The 17,737-nt window shown below is 42.5% G+C and overlaps 1 protein-coding gene and 2 non-coding genes across 5 annotated transcripts in view; all 3 read right to left on the bottom strand.

Moving 5' to 3' along the window:
- Positions 1–17,737, bottom strand: part of RPN2 (ribophorin II) — a 51,221-nt gene that overhangs the window by 32,100 nt on the left and 1,384 nt on the right. For all 3 annotated transcript variants that reach the window (XM_020892101.2, XM_020892103.2, XM_020892102.2), the window contains exons 2-5: positions 14,944–15,137; positions 6,338–6,433; positions 5,622–5,797; positions 895–970 (exon numbers count right to left, since the gene is read on the bottom strand). In XM_020892101.2, the coding sequence (XP_020747760.2) occupies positions 895–970; positions 5,622–5,797; positions 6,338–6,433; positions 14,944–15,137 (542 nt within the window). The remainder of the gene's footprint in view (positions 1–894; positions 971–5,621; positions 5,798–6,337; positions 6,434–14,943; positions 15,138–17,737) is intronic.
- Positions 7,605–7,735, bottom strand: LOC139036852 (small nucleolar RNA SNORA38). Its single transcript, XR_011489714.1, has one exon. It is a non-coding gene; the product is annotated as a small nucleolar RNA SNORA38 (small nucleolar RNA).
- LOC139036855 (small nucleolar RNA SNORA26) lies at positions 16,025–16,146 on the bottom strand. Its single transcript, XR_011489717.1, has one exon. It is a non-coding gene; the product is annotated as a small nucleolar RNA SNORA26 (small nucleolar RNA).

Genomic DNA, 17,737 nt, shown 5'->3' with positions numbered 1-17,737 from the left:
GACCACTTCAGTCACTCAGAGCTTTCTCAACAAAGGTGCTTAGGTGGAAAGTGAAGTACAGCATACAGGCTTCTGAAGAGAACAGTATCTTCTGCGGCTCTGAGAGTGCTCCTTCCCTGAGCCCCTCAACTTAGGCCCAAGCCCAGGAATCAGGGCACTCAAGGCGCCAACTGCCCTGGGCAGAAGGCTGGTGGGCCAGGCTGCGGTGTAGCTGGGAAGCACTGTGACATGGATGGGTTCGATGGCCATCCGCTGGATATAACCTCTAGAGCTAAGCTTTTCTCCTCCTTAATCAATGCTCTAAAGGATGGAGAAAGACATACCACTCTCCTGGGGAATATGATGAGGCAGCTAACGTGCCTGTGGGGCAAACCAGTGACAACACTGTCAGACTGCCTGTCATCACTGACTAATACGGTCCACAAGAGCAGGCTCTGAGCAGCGGGAGGGCCTGGGCGAAGGATGGACCACAGTGACCATGTGCTGAATGTCAATTCTGGTCTAGGCACTTTAGAACTCCACTTGCTCCTAACTACCACCATGTAGGGAAACTGAGGTTCAGACATAAATAATTTGCCCAAGATTACAGAGTAGTTAAGTAGAAAAAAAAAAACCTGAATTTCAGGTTTGTTATGTTCTAAAATCTGTGGACTGTGAGACCATACCTACAAAAGTAGGATGAAGTAGTTTGTTGTCTCATTGATGGTGTAACTATACTTGCCTAACCAATACTCCCTATGAAATACTGCTCTGATACAAAGAACAGAAGTCTGCCATGGATATGAAAAGAAAGGCAACTGGCCATAACAAATGATTCATGTTTATCTGCAAGACTCTTCTAATGGGTTTCAAAGACAGGAACTGGGAGAGTCACTTGGCAAAATAAATTTGTACCTCAATCTCCTCCACGATGCTTCTCAGGTCAGCCTGCTGGGACAGGTAGGAGGCCGTCTGCAGAGCCTGGACTGTTCTGGAATGCAAAGAGTAGAACCCCAATGAATGGCAAGTTTCTACACACCCCTTCCTGTATCAGGATATTTGCAAAAATATCCCACTCTTGTTCTCTAGAAATGTAAGACAGTCTCAGGCCTGAAGGAGCTGGTTTACAATCTATATGGGAAAGAGGCAACAAAGATCATCACATTACAAGGAGTTCCCTGGTGGTCTAGTGGTTAGGAGGACTCAGCGCTCTCATCACTGGGATCCCAGGTTCAATCACTGGTTGGGGAACTAAATCCCATAAGCCACGTAGTACAGCCAAAAAAAAAAGACCATTACATCACAAAGTTCACTACAGTTAGAGAGAGGCAATTTGGGCAACAGGATCCACAAAAGTACTAAAGGCAGAGAGGAGATGGCGCACCAGCGAACCCCCTTCTGAACCTCCGTTTGGTTCCTAATAGCACTGCACAGGGAACACTAGACTAAGACTTCATTAGCTCTAGAAGAGATACACTCTGAGAGAATGGGAGTCAATTCAACCAAGGTATACTGGGCATCCTCATGTCATATGAGGTACTGTGCCAGGCAGAGGCTAGCTACCTGTTAACTTTCTACTTTTCTTACTCCAAGACCAAAGAAACTTTGTGGAATGTACATATGTAGGTTGCTGGTAGAATCTGGAGCAACTTTTCTGGAACCAGGTGAATGCAAGAGAAATAGGAAGCATTTGGTAAACACACAGCTAACACTTGTGCTGTCGTCATCCTGCTAGGAGACCTGAAAGCTGTTCATCCGTGAGGCATTAAATAAGGTGAAAGGAATAAAAGATTTGGTTCTCAAACCAGAGTCCATTCTTTTTTTTTTTTCTTTTCCATTTCTATTACCACTTATTTCTGATATAAAAGTACATATTAGTCAAACATTCAAATAGATTACTAAAGAAAGTTAAATTTCTTATAATGCCTACCCCTAAAAGATAACTGCTCTCCAATTTATCTTTAATAGACTGTACACACTTTTCTATGAGTACATATAAATGTATTTCATCCTTATTAACAATGGTATTATATTGCTTAGATGAACCATAATTTACTCACTTAATCTTCAACTGATGAACATTTACATTTTACTAGGTCATACAGTGCTATAACTGTTAAGTTATCCATGGTTGTATATGTATATATACATTTTAATTCACTGAAGTGAAATTCACATGAAATCAGCCATTTGAAAGTGAATAATTCAGAGGCATTTAGTATGTTTCACAATGTTGTGTAATCACCACCTCTATATAGTCCTAAAGCGTTCCCATCAGTCCAAAATATTAATAAAACCCCATATCCATTAAACAGTTTCATTCCATTTCCCATCCCCCACTCTCTCCCTGCCCCCTGGCCCCTAGCAATCTGTGTTCCATCTCTATGGATTTACCTATTCTGGTTATTTCATTTAAATGGAGTCATACAAAGGTGACCTTTTGTGTTTAGCATCTTTCATTAGGCATAATGTTTTCAAGGCTTGTCCACACTGTAACACAATCAGTACTTCATTTTTTTTTAGTACTTCATTCTTAAGGTGCGATGTAGTATCTATGTCTGACAAAGGTTCGCACAAAGTTTATGGTTTTCCAGTGACTACTGGAAAACTACTGTATGGATGTGAGAGCTGAGCACCAAAGAATTGATGCTTTCAAATTGGGGTACTGGAGAAGACTCTTGAGAGTCCACGGGAATGCAAGGAAATCAAACCAGTCAATCCTAAAGGAAATCAACCCTGAATATTCAATGAAAGGACTGATGCTGAAGCTAAAGCTCCAACACTTTGGCTACTTGGCGTGAAGGGCCAACTCACTGGAGACTCCGATGCTGGGAAAGACTGAGGGCAGGAAGAGAAGGGGGTGACAGAGGAAGAGATGTTTGGATGGCATCACTGACTCAATGGACATGAGTTTGAGCAAACTCCAGGAGTTGGTGATGGATAGGGAAGCCTGGCGTGCTGGGGTCACAAAGAGTTGGGCACGACTTACTGACCGAACAACAAACAAGTGTATGTCCATGTAAGATATTTTATTAGGTTCTATTCTCTTAATGTGGATAACTTGGAATGGAAATGGTGCTTTTAGAAGCAGAATGAAGACAGCTGAGGACCCCTGGTGGTTAACCTGTGCTGCTAAACCCCAGAAAGGTTCTCTAACTCTCAAGAGACGACCAGGCCTTTGTGTAAAAATACCATTTATCAGGTCAGTATTTTGGGAGATGTAGAGAGAGAATTTGTCTGCTTTCACTGCAATCATAACAATTTAGATTCCCTCCATGGAAAAATTCCATTAAGGTTACAAGCTGGAAAACAGAGGAGTCAGAATTCATGGAGAGGGAAGTGTTCAATGACCCTTCTGGGATGACTATTAGAATGCACTTGAGAAAATGAAACCTGAATTTCCAAACAAGATAGAAATCCCACATCTGCCTGCAATAAACGATGAGCCCAGAAAAGACTGCTACGAGAGCCTAGAAAGAACTTTTCAATTAAGATATCATTTTTCTCTTCTTCGGAACAAGTGAGTGTCAAGCTGGTAACAACCTCACAAGTTTTCAGAATGAAATTAATCCACTTAGCTTTTGAAAAAAATTATCATTGGCTTTATTTATTCCCCAGTCAGCAACTTCTCTCCCTCTGGAGCACTATATGCAAACACTAAGAAAGCAGTCTTACTAACATACTGTCAATGATTCAAAGACACTGGGTTATGACAGACCACAACAGCATCTTTTTACATTGTTCACTCAAGCTTACAAATGTCCTTTTCCTGTTCTAGACAAGTTTATGAACATTCATTTCCTAGAATAAGTCCAATTAAATGTAGAAGGCCCATTTAGAAAAGTCCTAATTTATATCAGATTTCCTAAAACAGGGCAATTGAGTAGTTAATATTATATAAGGCATTCTGCCAGTTTGATCTTCCCAATAACCCTGAGACAGATATCATTCTCCCTGTTTAACATACGAAAACACTGAGGTTTAGGGAGGTTAAACAGCCTGCTCATGGTCACAAAGACATTAAGTAGAAGAGGCTGGACTTGAACATTTCTCTCGCATCCCAAGTGTGTGATCTTCCTATCTGAAGTTTTTTACAAGAGGAGAAAATAGAAATATAAAAGTATAGTTTTGAAGTTAACTCTTTCTTGGGCACCTGCCCATGTACCAGACTCTCTGAGCACTACAAATAAAGCTTACAATCTAATCCAGAAAAAATTACAATACAATCAAGGAAGTAACCAGCTCCCTAAGAAAGGGACCCGAGAAGGAACTGCTCTAGCGAGCACGAACTCCGTGTGGCCCATGCCCACCAAACCAGGCACTGCACTAAGCTCATCACAGTAACTATCTTACTGAACCTTGATATTTGTTCTGTGATGTAAGGATTACTGATCTCATCTACAGATGAGATAATAACTTGCCCAAACTCACACAGCAAGAAACAGAGCTAGTATTCAAACTCAAGTCTAACAGACCCCAAAATGGATGTACTTTCTTTATGCTTCTTTCTGTTCTGGAGTTTAGAGGAGGGAAATTTTCCCTTCTGCTCAGAGGGCAATGGAAAGATTTTTCTGTATAAGGTGGCATCCGAGTGACACAGTGACAATGAATTCATGACAGGAGACACAGTGGTGACAAGTCTTGTGACCTGAAACCAGAGGACCACAAGGGCCAAGCACTGGGCAAAGCGTGAACAAAATGTCATTCCTAGGAAAAGTCCCAGCCCCCAAGTCACTGATTACTGATCACGTGAAAATGAGTAGGATGTGAGAGTGACAAAGAGAAAGGCAACTGACTGTGAACCTGTTCTTAACAAAGCTTCAAGTTTAGAAACATTTCAGTTCTTAGCAAAAACAAAAAACAAACCAAACAAAACACTGGGAGACAAATGAACTATTCTGCAATAGGGCATTGTGTCACTAAATGTCTTGCTGATGATAAACAGGAGTCCAGGTACTCCAATCCCTCTCAGGGTTGCAATTAAATGGGGGACATGTAGAAAATGAAATATGCATATATTGTGTTTAATGAAGAGTTTCAGGATCAAAGGGGGAAAGAAACTACCTATAACTTTTAAGTGTAGCAAACATCCTGAAGTCAGTTACAATACATGTATAATAAATGTATAACAAACAGGAAAGCTGCTCAGTGTTCCTTCCTAGCAGGTGCTTCTCCTTCACCTGAGCCTTCTGCAGACGAGCAGGGTTAGATCCCTGAGATACTCTCCCCTCTGAGCCCCTTACTCCCCTGCTGGGTGCTGTCACCCACACCTCGAAGGGACTCCATGAGCCCTCCTCCACGGCAGAGTCTCCACCATCACACCGTGGCCCGGCCAAGCCTCAGCACGAGACGCACGTGGCTCTCTGGCCGCCCCATCCCTTGTTTCAGCCCCTAACCTCAAAAGCAATCGTGTCTCTCTGTAGCAGCACGCTTATGTTCTGATTCAGTATTTGCCTCGGCCAGAGCACTCCAGGAGACCATGTCTTGGGGAGCTGCAGGAGGACATGGACCTTAGTACAGTACGATGTCTGCAGTGCCGACAGGGCACCTGGAGCACAGCAGGTGCCCAGACAACATCATGGAACCAGCGGACGAAGCCTCTCAGGGAAGCAGCCTGAGAAGCGCTTGAGATGCGGACTTACGCCAGCACAGTCTCCTCCTTGCTGAGGCGGGCGGTAAGGGCACCGAGCGCTTCCTGGGAAGCCAAGGGGAGGCCAAAGCCACTCAGGGCTGCCACTGCATGGTAGATCTGGGCCACCGAGGAGTCTTCGCTCACAGCTGCCAGCAGCAGGTCTTTGGTCTCATTTGAAATAGAGATCTAAGAAAGGACGGGCAGACACAGAGTTTAGAACAGGTGAGGGCAGCCTGCGGCAGGCAGAGCAACTACCACGGTCACATCACCCATCTGGTCCTCGATCACTCTCTTCAACATCTCAGAAACCAGAATTAAATATCTGGGAAACCTCAGCACTACACTTTTGAAAATATTCTGGCAGCTCACTAGCCTACTGATAGGGTTTTCCTGTGTTCAAAAAAATGGATTTCTAGAAATCTGGTGGGGGTATTCATCTTTCACTTTAAACATTTTGAAATGTTAAAGGGAGACTGTAAGAAAAAAAGCAAGACTTCCCAGAAGAGAGACAACGCGAGGAAGAAGTTACTTAAAAATTCATGTAAAGTGAAAACATGGGAAACATAAACCAAGTCCATTTCTTCAAGGGAAAAAAAAAACACAAGAATGGAATTCCCACCCATATGGAATAATCTCCTTGCTAAAAAAAGTCTCACATGACCACCCCTCTTTAAAAAAGGACTTGACAGTTTAAAGTAAACACAAACGTTAAGAAGCTGGACTCACCTCACACCCTGAGAGGGCCTGGCTGGACTGGGCAGCGTAGAAAAGGGAATCCACATTGCTGGGATCAAGGTTTGATTTAATGAAGGTGCACGCTTTCTAAACAGAGGGAAAATCAACATAAGTGGTGATACACATGATGACTGGGTCAAGTGTACCTTTTTTTTGAATGACAAATAAAATTCTGAGCAATCTATGATGGCTTAAAGAACAAGCTACACAAGACTTCATTTTTTTAAACAGATATTTTTCACAGGAAGCTATATTACCCCCAAATACTAACTTCACAGAAAGAGCAACTCTAGGGCTTCCCTGGTGGCTCAGATGGTAAGAATCTTGCAAAGCAGAAGACCTGGGTTTGATTCCTGGGTTGCGAAGACCCTCACCTGGAAAAGGGAATGGCTAACCCACTCCAGTATTCCTGCCTAGAGAATCCCATGAACAGAGGAGCCTGATGGGCTACAGTGCATGAGGCCACAAAGAGTTGGACACGACTAAGCAACTCAGCATACACACACATAGTCCTTCTGAACCTAGAAGTAAGGAGAGAAAAGGTGGTCACTCCCACTGACCACCTGCTCTGGCTGTAACCTGTGCAGGGTGTTTATGATTCTCTTCCTTTTAATGAACATGAGGACCCTGTGGTAGATATTATCATCCCCATTGAACAGAATAAGAAACTGAGGTTCAGCACTGGTAAGTAACTCCATGAAGGTCACAAAACTAATAAATGGTAATGTCTTCACTCAGATGTCTCCAAAGCTAATTCAGGTTCAACACATCTAAAAAGGATTTGAAGAAGAAAACAATCTATTTAAGAAATCCTTTCAGTAGAATGTAGGTAATTAATGTGTGCTTTGTCGCCATCTGGTGCTTTAACAGTAGAACAACATCCAAAGCCCCAAACAATGATGATCATTGTTACCACTTTTTGGGTACTTAAAATGTGGTAAGCAGTGTTGACAAGTGCTGTATAAGCATTTCTCCTTTAATAAGAGGATCTATACATTAGGTCCTCCGATTACCTGAATTTTACAGATAAGAAAACTGGAGCATCAGGTCACTCAGCTCTTAATGGAGAAACTGGAATTTAGACCCAGGCAGCCTGGCTTCAGTCTGAGCTATACAACCTTTCTCTGTACTATAAAAATGACTTGTTCCTGTGTAAAACCAGCATCATGCCTACTATACTTGCTTTGCAGAGACAGATCTACCAGCAGTCCGTGATTTCAAAGCTCAAAATGTGGGTAGCTTGTGTTTGCTTTTTTTCCTATGTGGGATGGTTGATCTTGAGCCCGTAGGAAGGAAGCTGGCCCCAGACTTCTCCAAGTCCACATTTCTTTGCCTCCAATTCTTACGTGTCTAAAGACAGGAAACCACAGACACGCCTTTGTAGGAGGGTCATGTATGCTCAGTAGTATTCCATTCTTTTCGACCCCATGGGCTATAGCCTGCCAGGCCCTTCTTGGGGAAAATTCCATGAATATGGAGGCAAGAATACTGGAGGGGGTTGCCATTTCCTCCTCCAGGGGATCTTCCCAATCCAATCTCTCCTGCAATAGCAGGCAGATTCTTTACCACAGAGTCACCTGGGAAGCCCTACATATACAGTACTTGACACCAAAATGAAAGATGTTCATTCTTCGTTAAAACCAACTCTCATTCCACACTCCACTGTTACCAAAGCTATGCTCTCCTCTCATACTTATTTAACCCCATTCCTCTCAGTTTTCCTGCTGACTTTGTTATGACAAGATAACCAAAATCTCCCCTAATGACCTACCTATGAGAGCAACCAACTCAGTGGATCTAACAGAACTGAGGGAGTTCTCCCTACTCACTGAAAGCAACGACAGCTGAGGAGGACTCACCCCACTACACAGAAGTGGCAGTAACAGAGACTCTCTCTCAACTGGTCTATTTAATGTGCATCTCTAATAAGGAAATCCACCAGCTCCTAAACGTCCATACGACTCCCTTCCTTCCACGGCTTACAATGTGCACATCACACCCTCACCACAGCATGTTTCATAAGTGATTAGAAGAATGAAGTATGTGATTAAACCATTTATTTTCTGATTAAGAGGCACATTTAGAGAGCTTTCATTTCTATTAGGCTAAAGTTTACAATTCATTCATTCAACAAATATTTGAGGAACACTTTCTGTTCAGTAGGCATTAATGCGGATGGCAGTTTGATAAAAAAATAGAACATCAATGTACATGAACTACCACTATTACATAATAGTACTATTAAGAGCTAATACTGATTACACACGTATTACCTGCCATCACCATGCTAACCACCCTACATCCATCACCTGTGAGCTGCGTACTATAACTATTTCCATGTTACAGATGAGAAAACAAAGATTCTGAAAGGTTCAGTAAGCAGCACAGGTCCCTCAGTGGTGTAGTTGTGAAATCAAGATCTTGAAGCCAACCACTGAATAGGAACAAAAAGCCACAGCTAATCAAACAATTTGGAGAAGGAAATGGCAACCAACTCCGATATTCTTGCCTGGAGAATTCCATGGACAGAAAAGCCTGGCAGGCTACAGTCCATGGGGTCCCAAGAGTCAGACACAACTTAGCGACTAAGCCACCACCACCACCACCAATCACACATTTAGCTGTGGTCTTGGAGAAGACTCTTGAGAGTCCCTTGGACTGCAAGGAGATCAAACCACTCAATCCTAAAGGACATCAGTCCTGAATTATTCATTGGAAGGATTAATGCTAAAGCTGAAACTCCAATACTTTGGCCACCTGATGGGAAGAACTGACTCATTTGAAAAGACCCTGATGCTGGGAAAGACTAAAGGCAGGAGGAGAAGGGGATGACAGAGAATGAGACGGTTGGATGGCATCACTGACTCAATGGACATGAGTTTAGGAAGCTCTGGGAGTTGGTGATGGACAGGGAAGCTTAGTGTGCTGTATGTAGTCCATGGAGCCGCAGAGTCGGACATGACTAAGCGGCTGAACTGAATCACACAATTACCCCCGAATCACAGTGCACTGCAGTTGTCTGGATAGCTTTAGCCTATCAGCCCAGGCCAACATCTGTTCGAACTCATGACATCAGCAGGGAACACCCGCAGGGGCATGAGTTCAATCTAAATCCACATGCAGCTCCAAATCATGAGACAGATTAAAAGGTGGCGTTCTGGGCTTCCCTGGTGGTCTAGTGGTTAGGAATCTGCCTGTCAACGCAGGGGACTTGGGTTCAATCCCTGGCCTGGGAAGGATCCTACATGCCACAGGGCAACTGGGCCCGTGCACCACAACTACTGAACCTGCACTCTAGAGCCCGTGAACTACAACTACGGAAGCCCACCAGCCTACAGCCTGTGCTCCACAACAACAGAGGCCACTCAGTAAGAAGCCTGCGCACGGCAACCAGAGCAAGCCCGCGCGCAGCAGCAAGACCCGGTGCGGCCAAAAGACGCAGAAATGAATCTTTTTAAAAAAGGTATCACCACCCCACTCCTCCATGAGGCCCCTGGACTGAATCCTATGGTCCCGCAGATGTTTGAATCCATCAGTAGAAACCATTCATCTGCATTCAAATCCGCCAAAATTTAAAATTAACCTAATAATCCCATTTTCTCTCCTATACCTGATGATAGAAAACTTCTGCTGGTCAAGACTGCTCCACCCTATGCCTCCCAACTGTTCTCCCTCTTCCCAGGCCCCTTTACAGACACCATGGGCTGCCCATACAGTATCTACACCAGCACCGTCTGAACTGACATGAATTATAAATAAAAGCAAAAGTTTTAAAATATCAATTATAACAATAGTTAACAATCAAAGGGCCTTTCATGGGCCTGTTACCTATTAGGCATAATGTGATTTCACATTATCTCTTCAATAATCCCAGGAGAAAGGCATCAGAACTCCCATTTTACTGAGATGGAGCCAAGATCAAAAGCTTGGGCTAATGACTCTGCTGTTTGTGCACTTTCTTTTGCACAAAACTAATTTTATCAGGTGGTACCTTGACCTAGAAGGTTTACAACAACATGAGGAAAGTTGGTTTCAACAGTTACACACAGAAATACTGGGCGGGAACAAGTAATAGCTGTCAGGAAGATATCTGAATTTCTGAATAGATGCAGCTCTCAAACAGCAGGGATTAGCAAATTTTCTATAAAGGGCTAGAGAATAAACAGGCTTTGGGGGCCAGATAACTCCCTTTAGTAATTACTCAGCTTTACTGTTCAAGTGCAAAAGTAGCCGTAAGCAATATATAAATGATGGGTATAGTTGTATTCCAGTAAACTTATTTAAGAAATAGACTTCAAGCTGGATTTGACCCTGGGGGCCATTATTCAGATGATGGTTGGCAGACACAGGGCAATTTTCTTAACCTTTCTGAATTTGTGTTTTCTCCGCTATTACAGGAAAATATTTCTGACCATATAGAAGAACTGTGGAAAATTCCTAAAGAGATGGGAATACCAACCAAACCACCTGACTTGCCTCTTGAGAACTCTGTATGCAGGTCAGGAAGAAACAGTTAGAACTGGACATGGAACAACAGACTGGTTCCAAATAGGGAAACGAGTACGTCAAGGCTGTATATTGTCACTCTGCTTATTTAATTTATATGCAGAGTACATCATGAGAAGTGATGGGCTGGATGAAGCACAAGCTGGAATCAAGATTGCAGGGAGAAATATCAGTAACCTCAGTTATGCAGATGACACCAGTCTTATGGCAGAAAGTGAAGAAGAACTAAAGAGCCTCTTGACGAAAGTGAAAGAGGAGAGTGAAGTTGGCTTAAAACTCAACATTCAGAAAACTAAGATCATGATATCTGGTCCCATCACTTCATGGCAAAGAGATGGGGAAACAATGGAAAGTGACAGATTATACTTTTTGGGGGGCTCCAAAATCACTACAGATGGTGATTGCAGCCATAAAATTAAAAGACACTTGCTCCTTGGAAGAAAAGTATGACCAACCTAGATAGCATATTAAAAAGCAGAGAGATTACTTTGCCAACAAAGGTCCATCTAGTCAAAGTTATGGTTTTTCCAGTAGTCAGGTATGGATGTGAGAGTTGGACTATAAAGAAAGCTGAGCACCGAAGAACTGATGCTTTTGAACTGTGGTGCTGGAGAAGATTCTAGAGAGTCCCTTGGACTGCAAGGAGATCCGACCACTCTATCCTAAAGGAAATCAGTCCTGAATATTCACTGGAAGGACTGATGCTGAAGCTGAAACTCCAATACTTTGGGCCACCTGATGGGAAGAACTGACTCATCTGAAAAGACCCTGATGCTGGGAAAGATTGAAGGTGGGAGGAGAAGATGACAGAGGATAAGATGGTAGGATGGTATCACCGACTCGATGGACATGAGTTTGAATAAACTCCAGGAGTTGGTGATGGACAGGGAGGCCTGGCGTGCTGAAGTCCATGGGGTCACAAAGAATCAGACACCACTGAGCGACTGAACTGAACTGAGAATTAAGAACACTCAAGATAACATGTCCAGTGTATCTGGCGTATATGAGATACTCAATAGATAATACCAATTGCTGATTCTAGCCCCAGCCAGGAAACATAAACTGAGGACATCAGAAATTCTCAAAGACTGCCAGTTCACAAAAACACACACATACAGAAACATTTTGGCCCATTAGCAAAAATGGAACATTTTGAGCATCAAAAAAAAAAAAAAAAAAAAAAAAATTGCAAGACATCAACTGGGACTACCTGTTCTGACCAAGATGGGATTAAAATATTAAACTGCCATATAAAACTATAAAACTGAACAAAATGAGATGTTGAGACACCAGACAGCTCAAGGCGGTGATCCTTGCAAAAAAGTAAAAAGAATGACAGTAATACAAATGATGCGAGTTTGAAGAGAAATATTTTGTTATAAGGTCCTTTCCTTATTCGTGATGTGGCAAAATAATTAAAAATATACTGTGATAAGTTAAGATGCACATTACAGGGACTTCCCTGGTGGTCCAGTGATTGAGAACCCACCTGCCAATGCAGGGGACATGGGTCCAAACCCTGGTCCAGAAGATTCCATATGCCACAGGACAACTAAGCCCGGCCACAAATACTGAGCCTAGAGCCTATGAGCTCCAGAGCCCATGAGCTGCAGCTACTGAAACCTTGGCACCCTAGAGCCTGTGCTCACCAGCAAGAGAAGCCTCTGCAATGAGAAGCCTGTCCACCACAGCTAGAGTAGCCCCCACACACCTCAACTAGAGAAAGCCCACACGTAGCAACCAAGACGCAGTACAGCCAATTAAATAAATAAGTTTTTTCTTAAAAGATGTATATTACAACCTCTAGATCAACTGCTAAAAAACTAAAGCAAAAAGTCAATAGAAGAGATAAACTATTTTTTAAAAAAGATTTAAACTAAAAGGAAAGGAAGAGGAAAGAATGGATAGACAAATAGAAAATAACAAAATGGTAGGCTTAAACCCAACAGTGCAGTTACAAAAAATATAAATGAACTAAATCCCCAACTAAGAGATTGAGATTGTCAGAACAGATTAGAAAACAAATCCCTGCTATATACTGTATACAAGAGAGAGACTTGTGTGACAACACCTGAATCTATGGATTCAACTTTATCATAACTAAAAATGAAACAATCAGGTATTATGCATCCACTAAAAGGAAGTACACAGCACTGCCTACAAACTGACCCTGAATATAAGCCTCAAGAACTATTGGTTTATAAGAATCCAAGAGGTAAGAAAATATGTTCAAAAACAACATGAGGATATAATCAATCAAAGGCAGACTGTGGAAAATTCTCCAGGACAAGTGACCTGGCTTGTTCCATAAGTAAAAGATGGGGTCGGAGGGAGACTGTTAAAGATGAAAAGGATCTGAGAGTCAGGGAGAAGGCTAAGACAGGCCTTAGCAAAGGGACTGAGCAGCTAACTGGACACGTTACCACTCCCTAAAATGCACTGTCCTCTGAAGATTACATTGCCCTAATCTGTTGAACCCAGGCATGGCCATGGGACTTGCTTTAGGCAAAGAAATGAGAAAGAAAAAAGAAGTGGCAAGTATCTCTTCTGAAGAGAAGTTGTAGAAGTAACAACATCTCTATAACACTCCAGAAATGGACTACTCCATTAGGCTAAATCTTAGCCTGAAGAATATGGAGCAAAGCCCCAACTAAGCGTTGATGGCCATATTATAGTACAAGTGAAAAATAAACTTTAATCATAAACCATTTAAATATGGGGCCATTTCCATGCTAGTATAAGAAAGGCAGAATTCTAAAGATGTCATTGTCAGATTTCCATCCATTGATTATGTATTTAAACACTAACCTAAGAATTGCTATGAAGGGATTTTTCAGGTGTAATTAAAGTCCCAAATCAGCAGACTTTAAAATTTAGAGAGATTCTCCAGGTAGGCCTGACCTAAAAGGTAAGCCCTTTAATTGCAGAGAGTTTTCTCCAACTGGTAGCAGAAGAGGAGGTCAGAGAGATTTGAAGAGTTAAGAAGGACTCAACATGCCATGACTGATCTAAGTGGGGACAGGGCAAGATGAGAAGAAAGGCAGTGGCTGTGAGGAGTGGACAGCAGCCCTTAGCTTGACAGTGATAAAATGGGGACCTCAGATCCACGACCACAAGGAACTGGATTCTGCCAACAACCTGAGGAGCCTCCAGGTTAAGAACCAAGCCTGGCCAACACCTTCAAAGGGACCTATGAAACACTAAGCAGAGAGCCCCGCCAAGCCTGCCTGGACTTCTGACCTACAGAACTATATATTCATAAATGAGTGTTGTTTTAAATCCCTAAGTTCATAGTGATTTGTTACACAACTATAGGAAACTGACACACAAGGCTTATGTGAGAAACCTGGCCCTAATTCCCTGCCCGAAGCTGTCCATGTTGCTGTAATGAATAAAACGTAAATTCACAATTTAAGACTTTCCCTAAATCCAGGAAAGGTTTCAGTCATGATGCATTTTTCCTCATCAAAGATTCAAAAAATATATCAGAATTGCCTGATGCTGTAACTGTCAGTGTTTAATAAAAAGTGAATGCTCCCCCATCTTGAACTCCTTTAATATTTATTAGCCACACACACGGGGCACTTAACAAGTACAGCCTCACTGCAAGTGAAGTGAAATGAAATGGAAGTTACTTAGTCGTATCCAACTCTTTGCCACCCCATGGACTGTTGCCCGTGAGACTCCTCTGCCCATGGGATTCTCCAGGCAAGAACACTGGAGTGGGTTGCCGTTCCTTTCTCCAGGGGATCTTCCCCACCCAAAGATCAAACTGCAATCTCCAGTATGCTGGCAAATTCTTTACCGTCTAAGCTACTGGGAAAGCCTAGCCTCACCGTAAAAGTTTCAGTAAAAGCTACAAAGTTCCTAAACGATTTATGACTTGGTTTCTTTATACTTTACTAAAACACATGGCATGGTCCTAATATACATTAGTCATTCATTAAAAAAAAAAGTATCTGTCAGATTGATATAAATATTTATGATATTGGCTTAGCCTTGGGTATTCTCCAATGAGCAGGAGTAAGGTCTGAAGTACACAAAAGGAAGTCAGTGAAGGAATGAGGCCACCAAGGCAAAAGTGGTCTTACCTTTACATCTGGCACCTGGGCACCAAGGCTGCTGAGTCCCACGATGGAGTAGAAAGCAGACTCCAAACTTGTGAAAGGGCGGTCCAGAGAGGCTTTCAGTCTTTCCACGTCATGCTTGGTGAGGTAGTGAGTGGGCGTCAAAGCCTGGGCGCTGGCTATGATTGTCAGGGCCAACAGGAAGACAGTGCTTGAACCTTGGGGGGAAATGATTGTTAAATAAATACACTCCACACTATTCAAAGTTCTATACACAGTTCCAATGATGAGGCGCACCAAGGTCTGGGAACCAAATCACGTGAGGAAGGGTGAGGGAACTGGGGGGCTCCACCCTGGGGAACCGGTGGGCACAGTCTTAACCATCTGAATGACAGTCCTCCCAGCAGCCTCTGGGCATCTAAAGCGAGGGGCTCATCATGCCATTCCCGTCTCAGGTATGTTTGCAGCTCCAATGCCTCCTAGGACAAATCCAAACCCGAGTCCTCACGTGGCCTTGCCTGTTTCCCAGTGGGATCTCTTCCCCCACTCTTTCATCTGTGGCTCTCTGCCCTCCTCTCTGTTCCTCTAACGAGTCGTGTTCTTTCCTACCCAACTTTTTGGCATGTCTTCTCCTGCTTAATGTCAACTTTCAGATTTCAGGTCAAGTATCTCTTCCTTAAGAAACCCCCCAGCAGCCCTTCTCTGGATGAGGTCCCGGTTCTATGGTGAAACACAAGGTGTCTGGGGCCAGGTTTAAATCTCAGCTCTGTCACTTCTTAGCCAGGTGGCCATGGCAGTTACAACGTAACCAGTGTGTGCGCTAGTTTCCTCAAGCGGGAAAATACCAGTGTCGACCTTGGGGGTTGTTAGAATTACATGCATTAAGTTAGAAAATCTTAATTAGTGGCATGTATATAAATAAGGGTTACATAAATGTTAGCTACTCCTTCTTTTACATTATTGTTGTTTCTATATCCATTCAAAGCAACTTCCAATTCTATGCAGTATTTTTTTTTTTCAAACCAAAGGTCAAGTTTAAATTTAATGACTTTGGTATTAACTATACACATACTAGTAAGTGCTAAGACTTAAAATCTTCCGGTTCAGTTGTGACTCCAGACAGGATCCAGAGAGGAGTTCTAAAATCTCTTCTCTGGGTTTTATGGAGACTTTCTTTACCCTCCTGTGTTAGCCTCTTAAGGCACTGTGTCAGCCTTAAAAGGGCACTGGAAAGGGCGATATGCAATATTTTTTAAAACTAAATTTAGTAATTTCTGATTCCTCTGCTAAACTATAAGCTCCACGAGGACAGAGACTGTTGCTTTTATTCATCCCAGTATTTCCAAGCCTTGCACGTGGTAGTACTGAATTAATATCTACTGAATAAATGGGAAAAAAAAAAATCAGTCCTCATCTATTATGCCCCAGGGGACAGAGGGAAATTCGGGAGTCAAACATTTCTACTTTTAATTGGAATAAAATCCTTTCAAATGGGCAGCTTCATGAACAGTCTACCTTCCAAGTAACAGTAATCACAAGGTTAACATTTATAATTAATGCTCCTTTGCCTATATCGTCTACTTCAGTTTGAACTAGAACCCCTTAAGAAAGGTATTTTACAAATAAGAAAGACAACCAGAACAGCCTAGACACAGCCTAGACACAATCAAACCCAGGTCCATCTAAAGAGTTCTCACTCCGCTATTTTTGGGAGAATGTTGACGAAGGGATGCCTACATTAGGGATATGAGTGTTTGTGCTACTTAAGCCCTTGTGTGTATTAAATAACCTAAAGAATGTGAAAGCTCTTTAAAAAAACTAGAAACAGATCTGGAATGTGGATCATCATTTTTGAAATGTTTCTGAATAACTACTATGTACCAAGAACTATTTTTGGTGTTAATACAACATGAAACGGAACAAAAATCCCCTAATCTCATGGAATTTACACTCTAGTGGGAAAAGACATGACACAAAATAACTAAGAAACATTATTCATCATCTTAGAAGGTGAAAAGTGCTATGGAGAAAAATAAAGAATGTAAGGGATATCTGGGAAGAGCTGCAACTTTAAACATGGCAGCCTCGGAAGCCCTAACTAAGAAATAGAGATATTATGTATAAATCTGAGGGAAAAGAAGGAGCAAGTCATGAAGATATCTGGAGGGAAACTATCCCAAGAAGAAAAGCAAGTACAAAGACCCTGAATCTGGAATGCGGACAAGGCTTTCTGCACCAGCAAGGAGGACAACATGGCTGGAGAGGACTAAGCAAGGGGTGAGAAGCAGGACAAGGTGACAGACACAGCAGAGGTCAAACCCAGACGACCCTAGGGGCACTTTGGCTTTTATTAAGTGAGAAAATTTTGAGCAGAGAAGTGATCTGACTTACATTTTAACAGGAACTCTGTGTTGAGAAGAAACAATACTGTGCTGAGATTATAGAGGAGCAAGGATAGAAAGAGAGACACCAGTCAGGAAACCACAGCCATACCTCAAGAAAAAAGATGGTGGTGCTCTAAACGAGGGGACCAACTGGTTGGACCAACTGGCTAGAACTCAATTAGAATTGCTGATGTGTGTAAAGACGTAAAAGAGGGATCCAGATACTAATGCTGAATCCCCAGTGCCTTGAATACATACATGTACTCAGTACATTAAGATCTAGTAACTATGACCAGCATTTTCCCAGCTAGACTGTAAGTTCCTCTAACATAGCATTTGTGCCAGTATCCTGATCTTCCCACCTCATATCAACGATATTAACCACACAACTTTGGGGACTGTAATCTGAGCACGTAACATGAGCTGGGTATGCC

Source organism: Odocoileus virginianus, chromosome 9 (assembly GCF_023699985.2).
Source record: "Odocoileus virginianus isolate 20LAN1187 ecotype Illinois chromosome 9, Ovbor_1.2, whole genome shotgun sequence".
Taxonomy (NCBI): Eukaryota; Metazoa; Chordata; class Mammalia; order Artiodactyla; family Cervidae; genus Odocoileus; species Odocoileus virginianus.
This window is presented reverse-complemented; position numbering and strand designations above follow the sequence as displayed.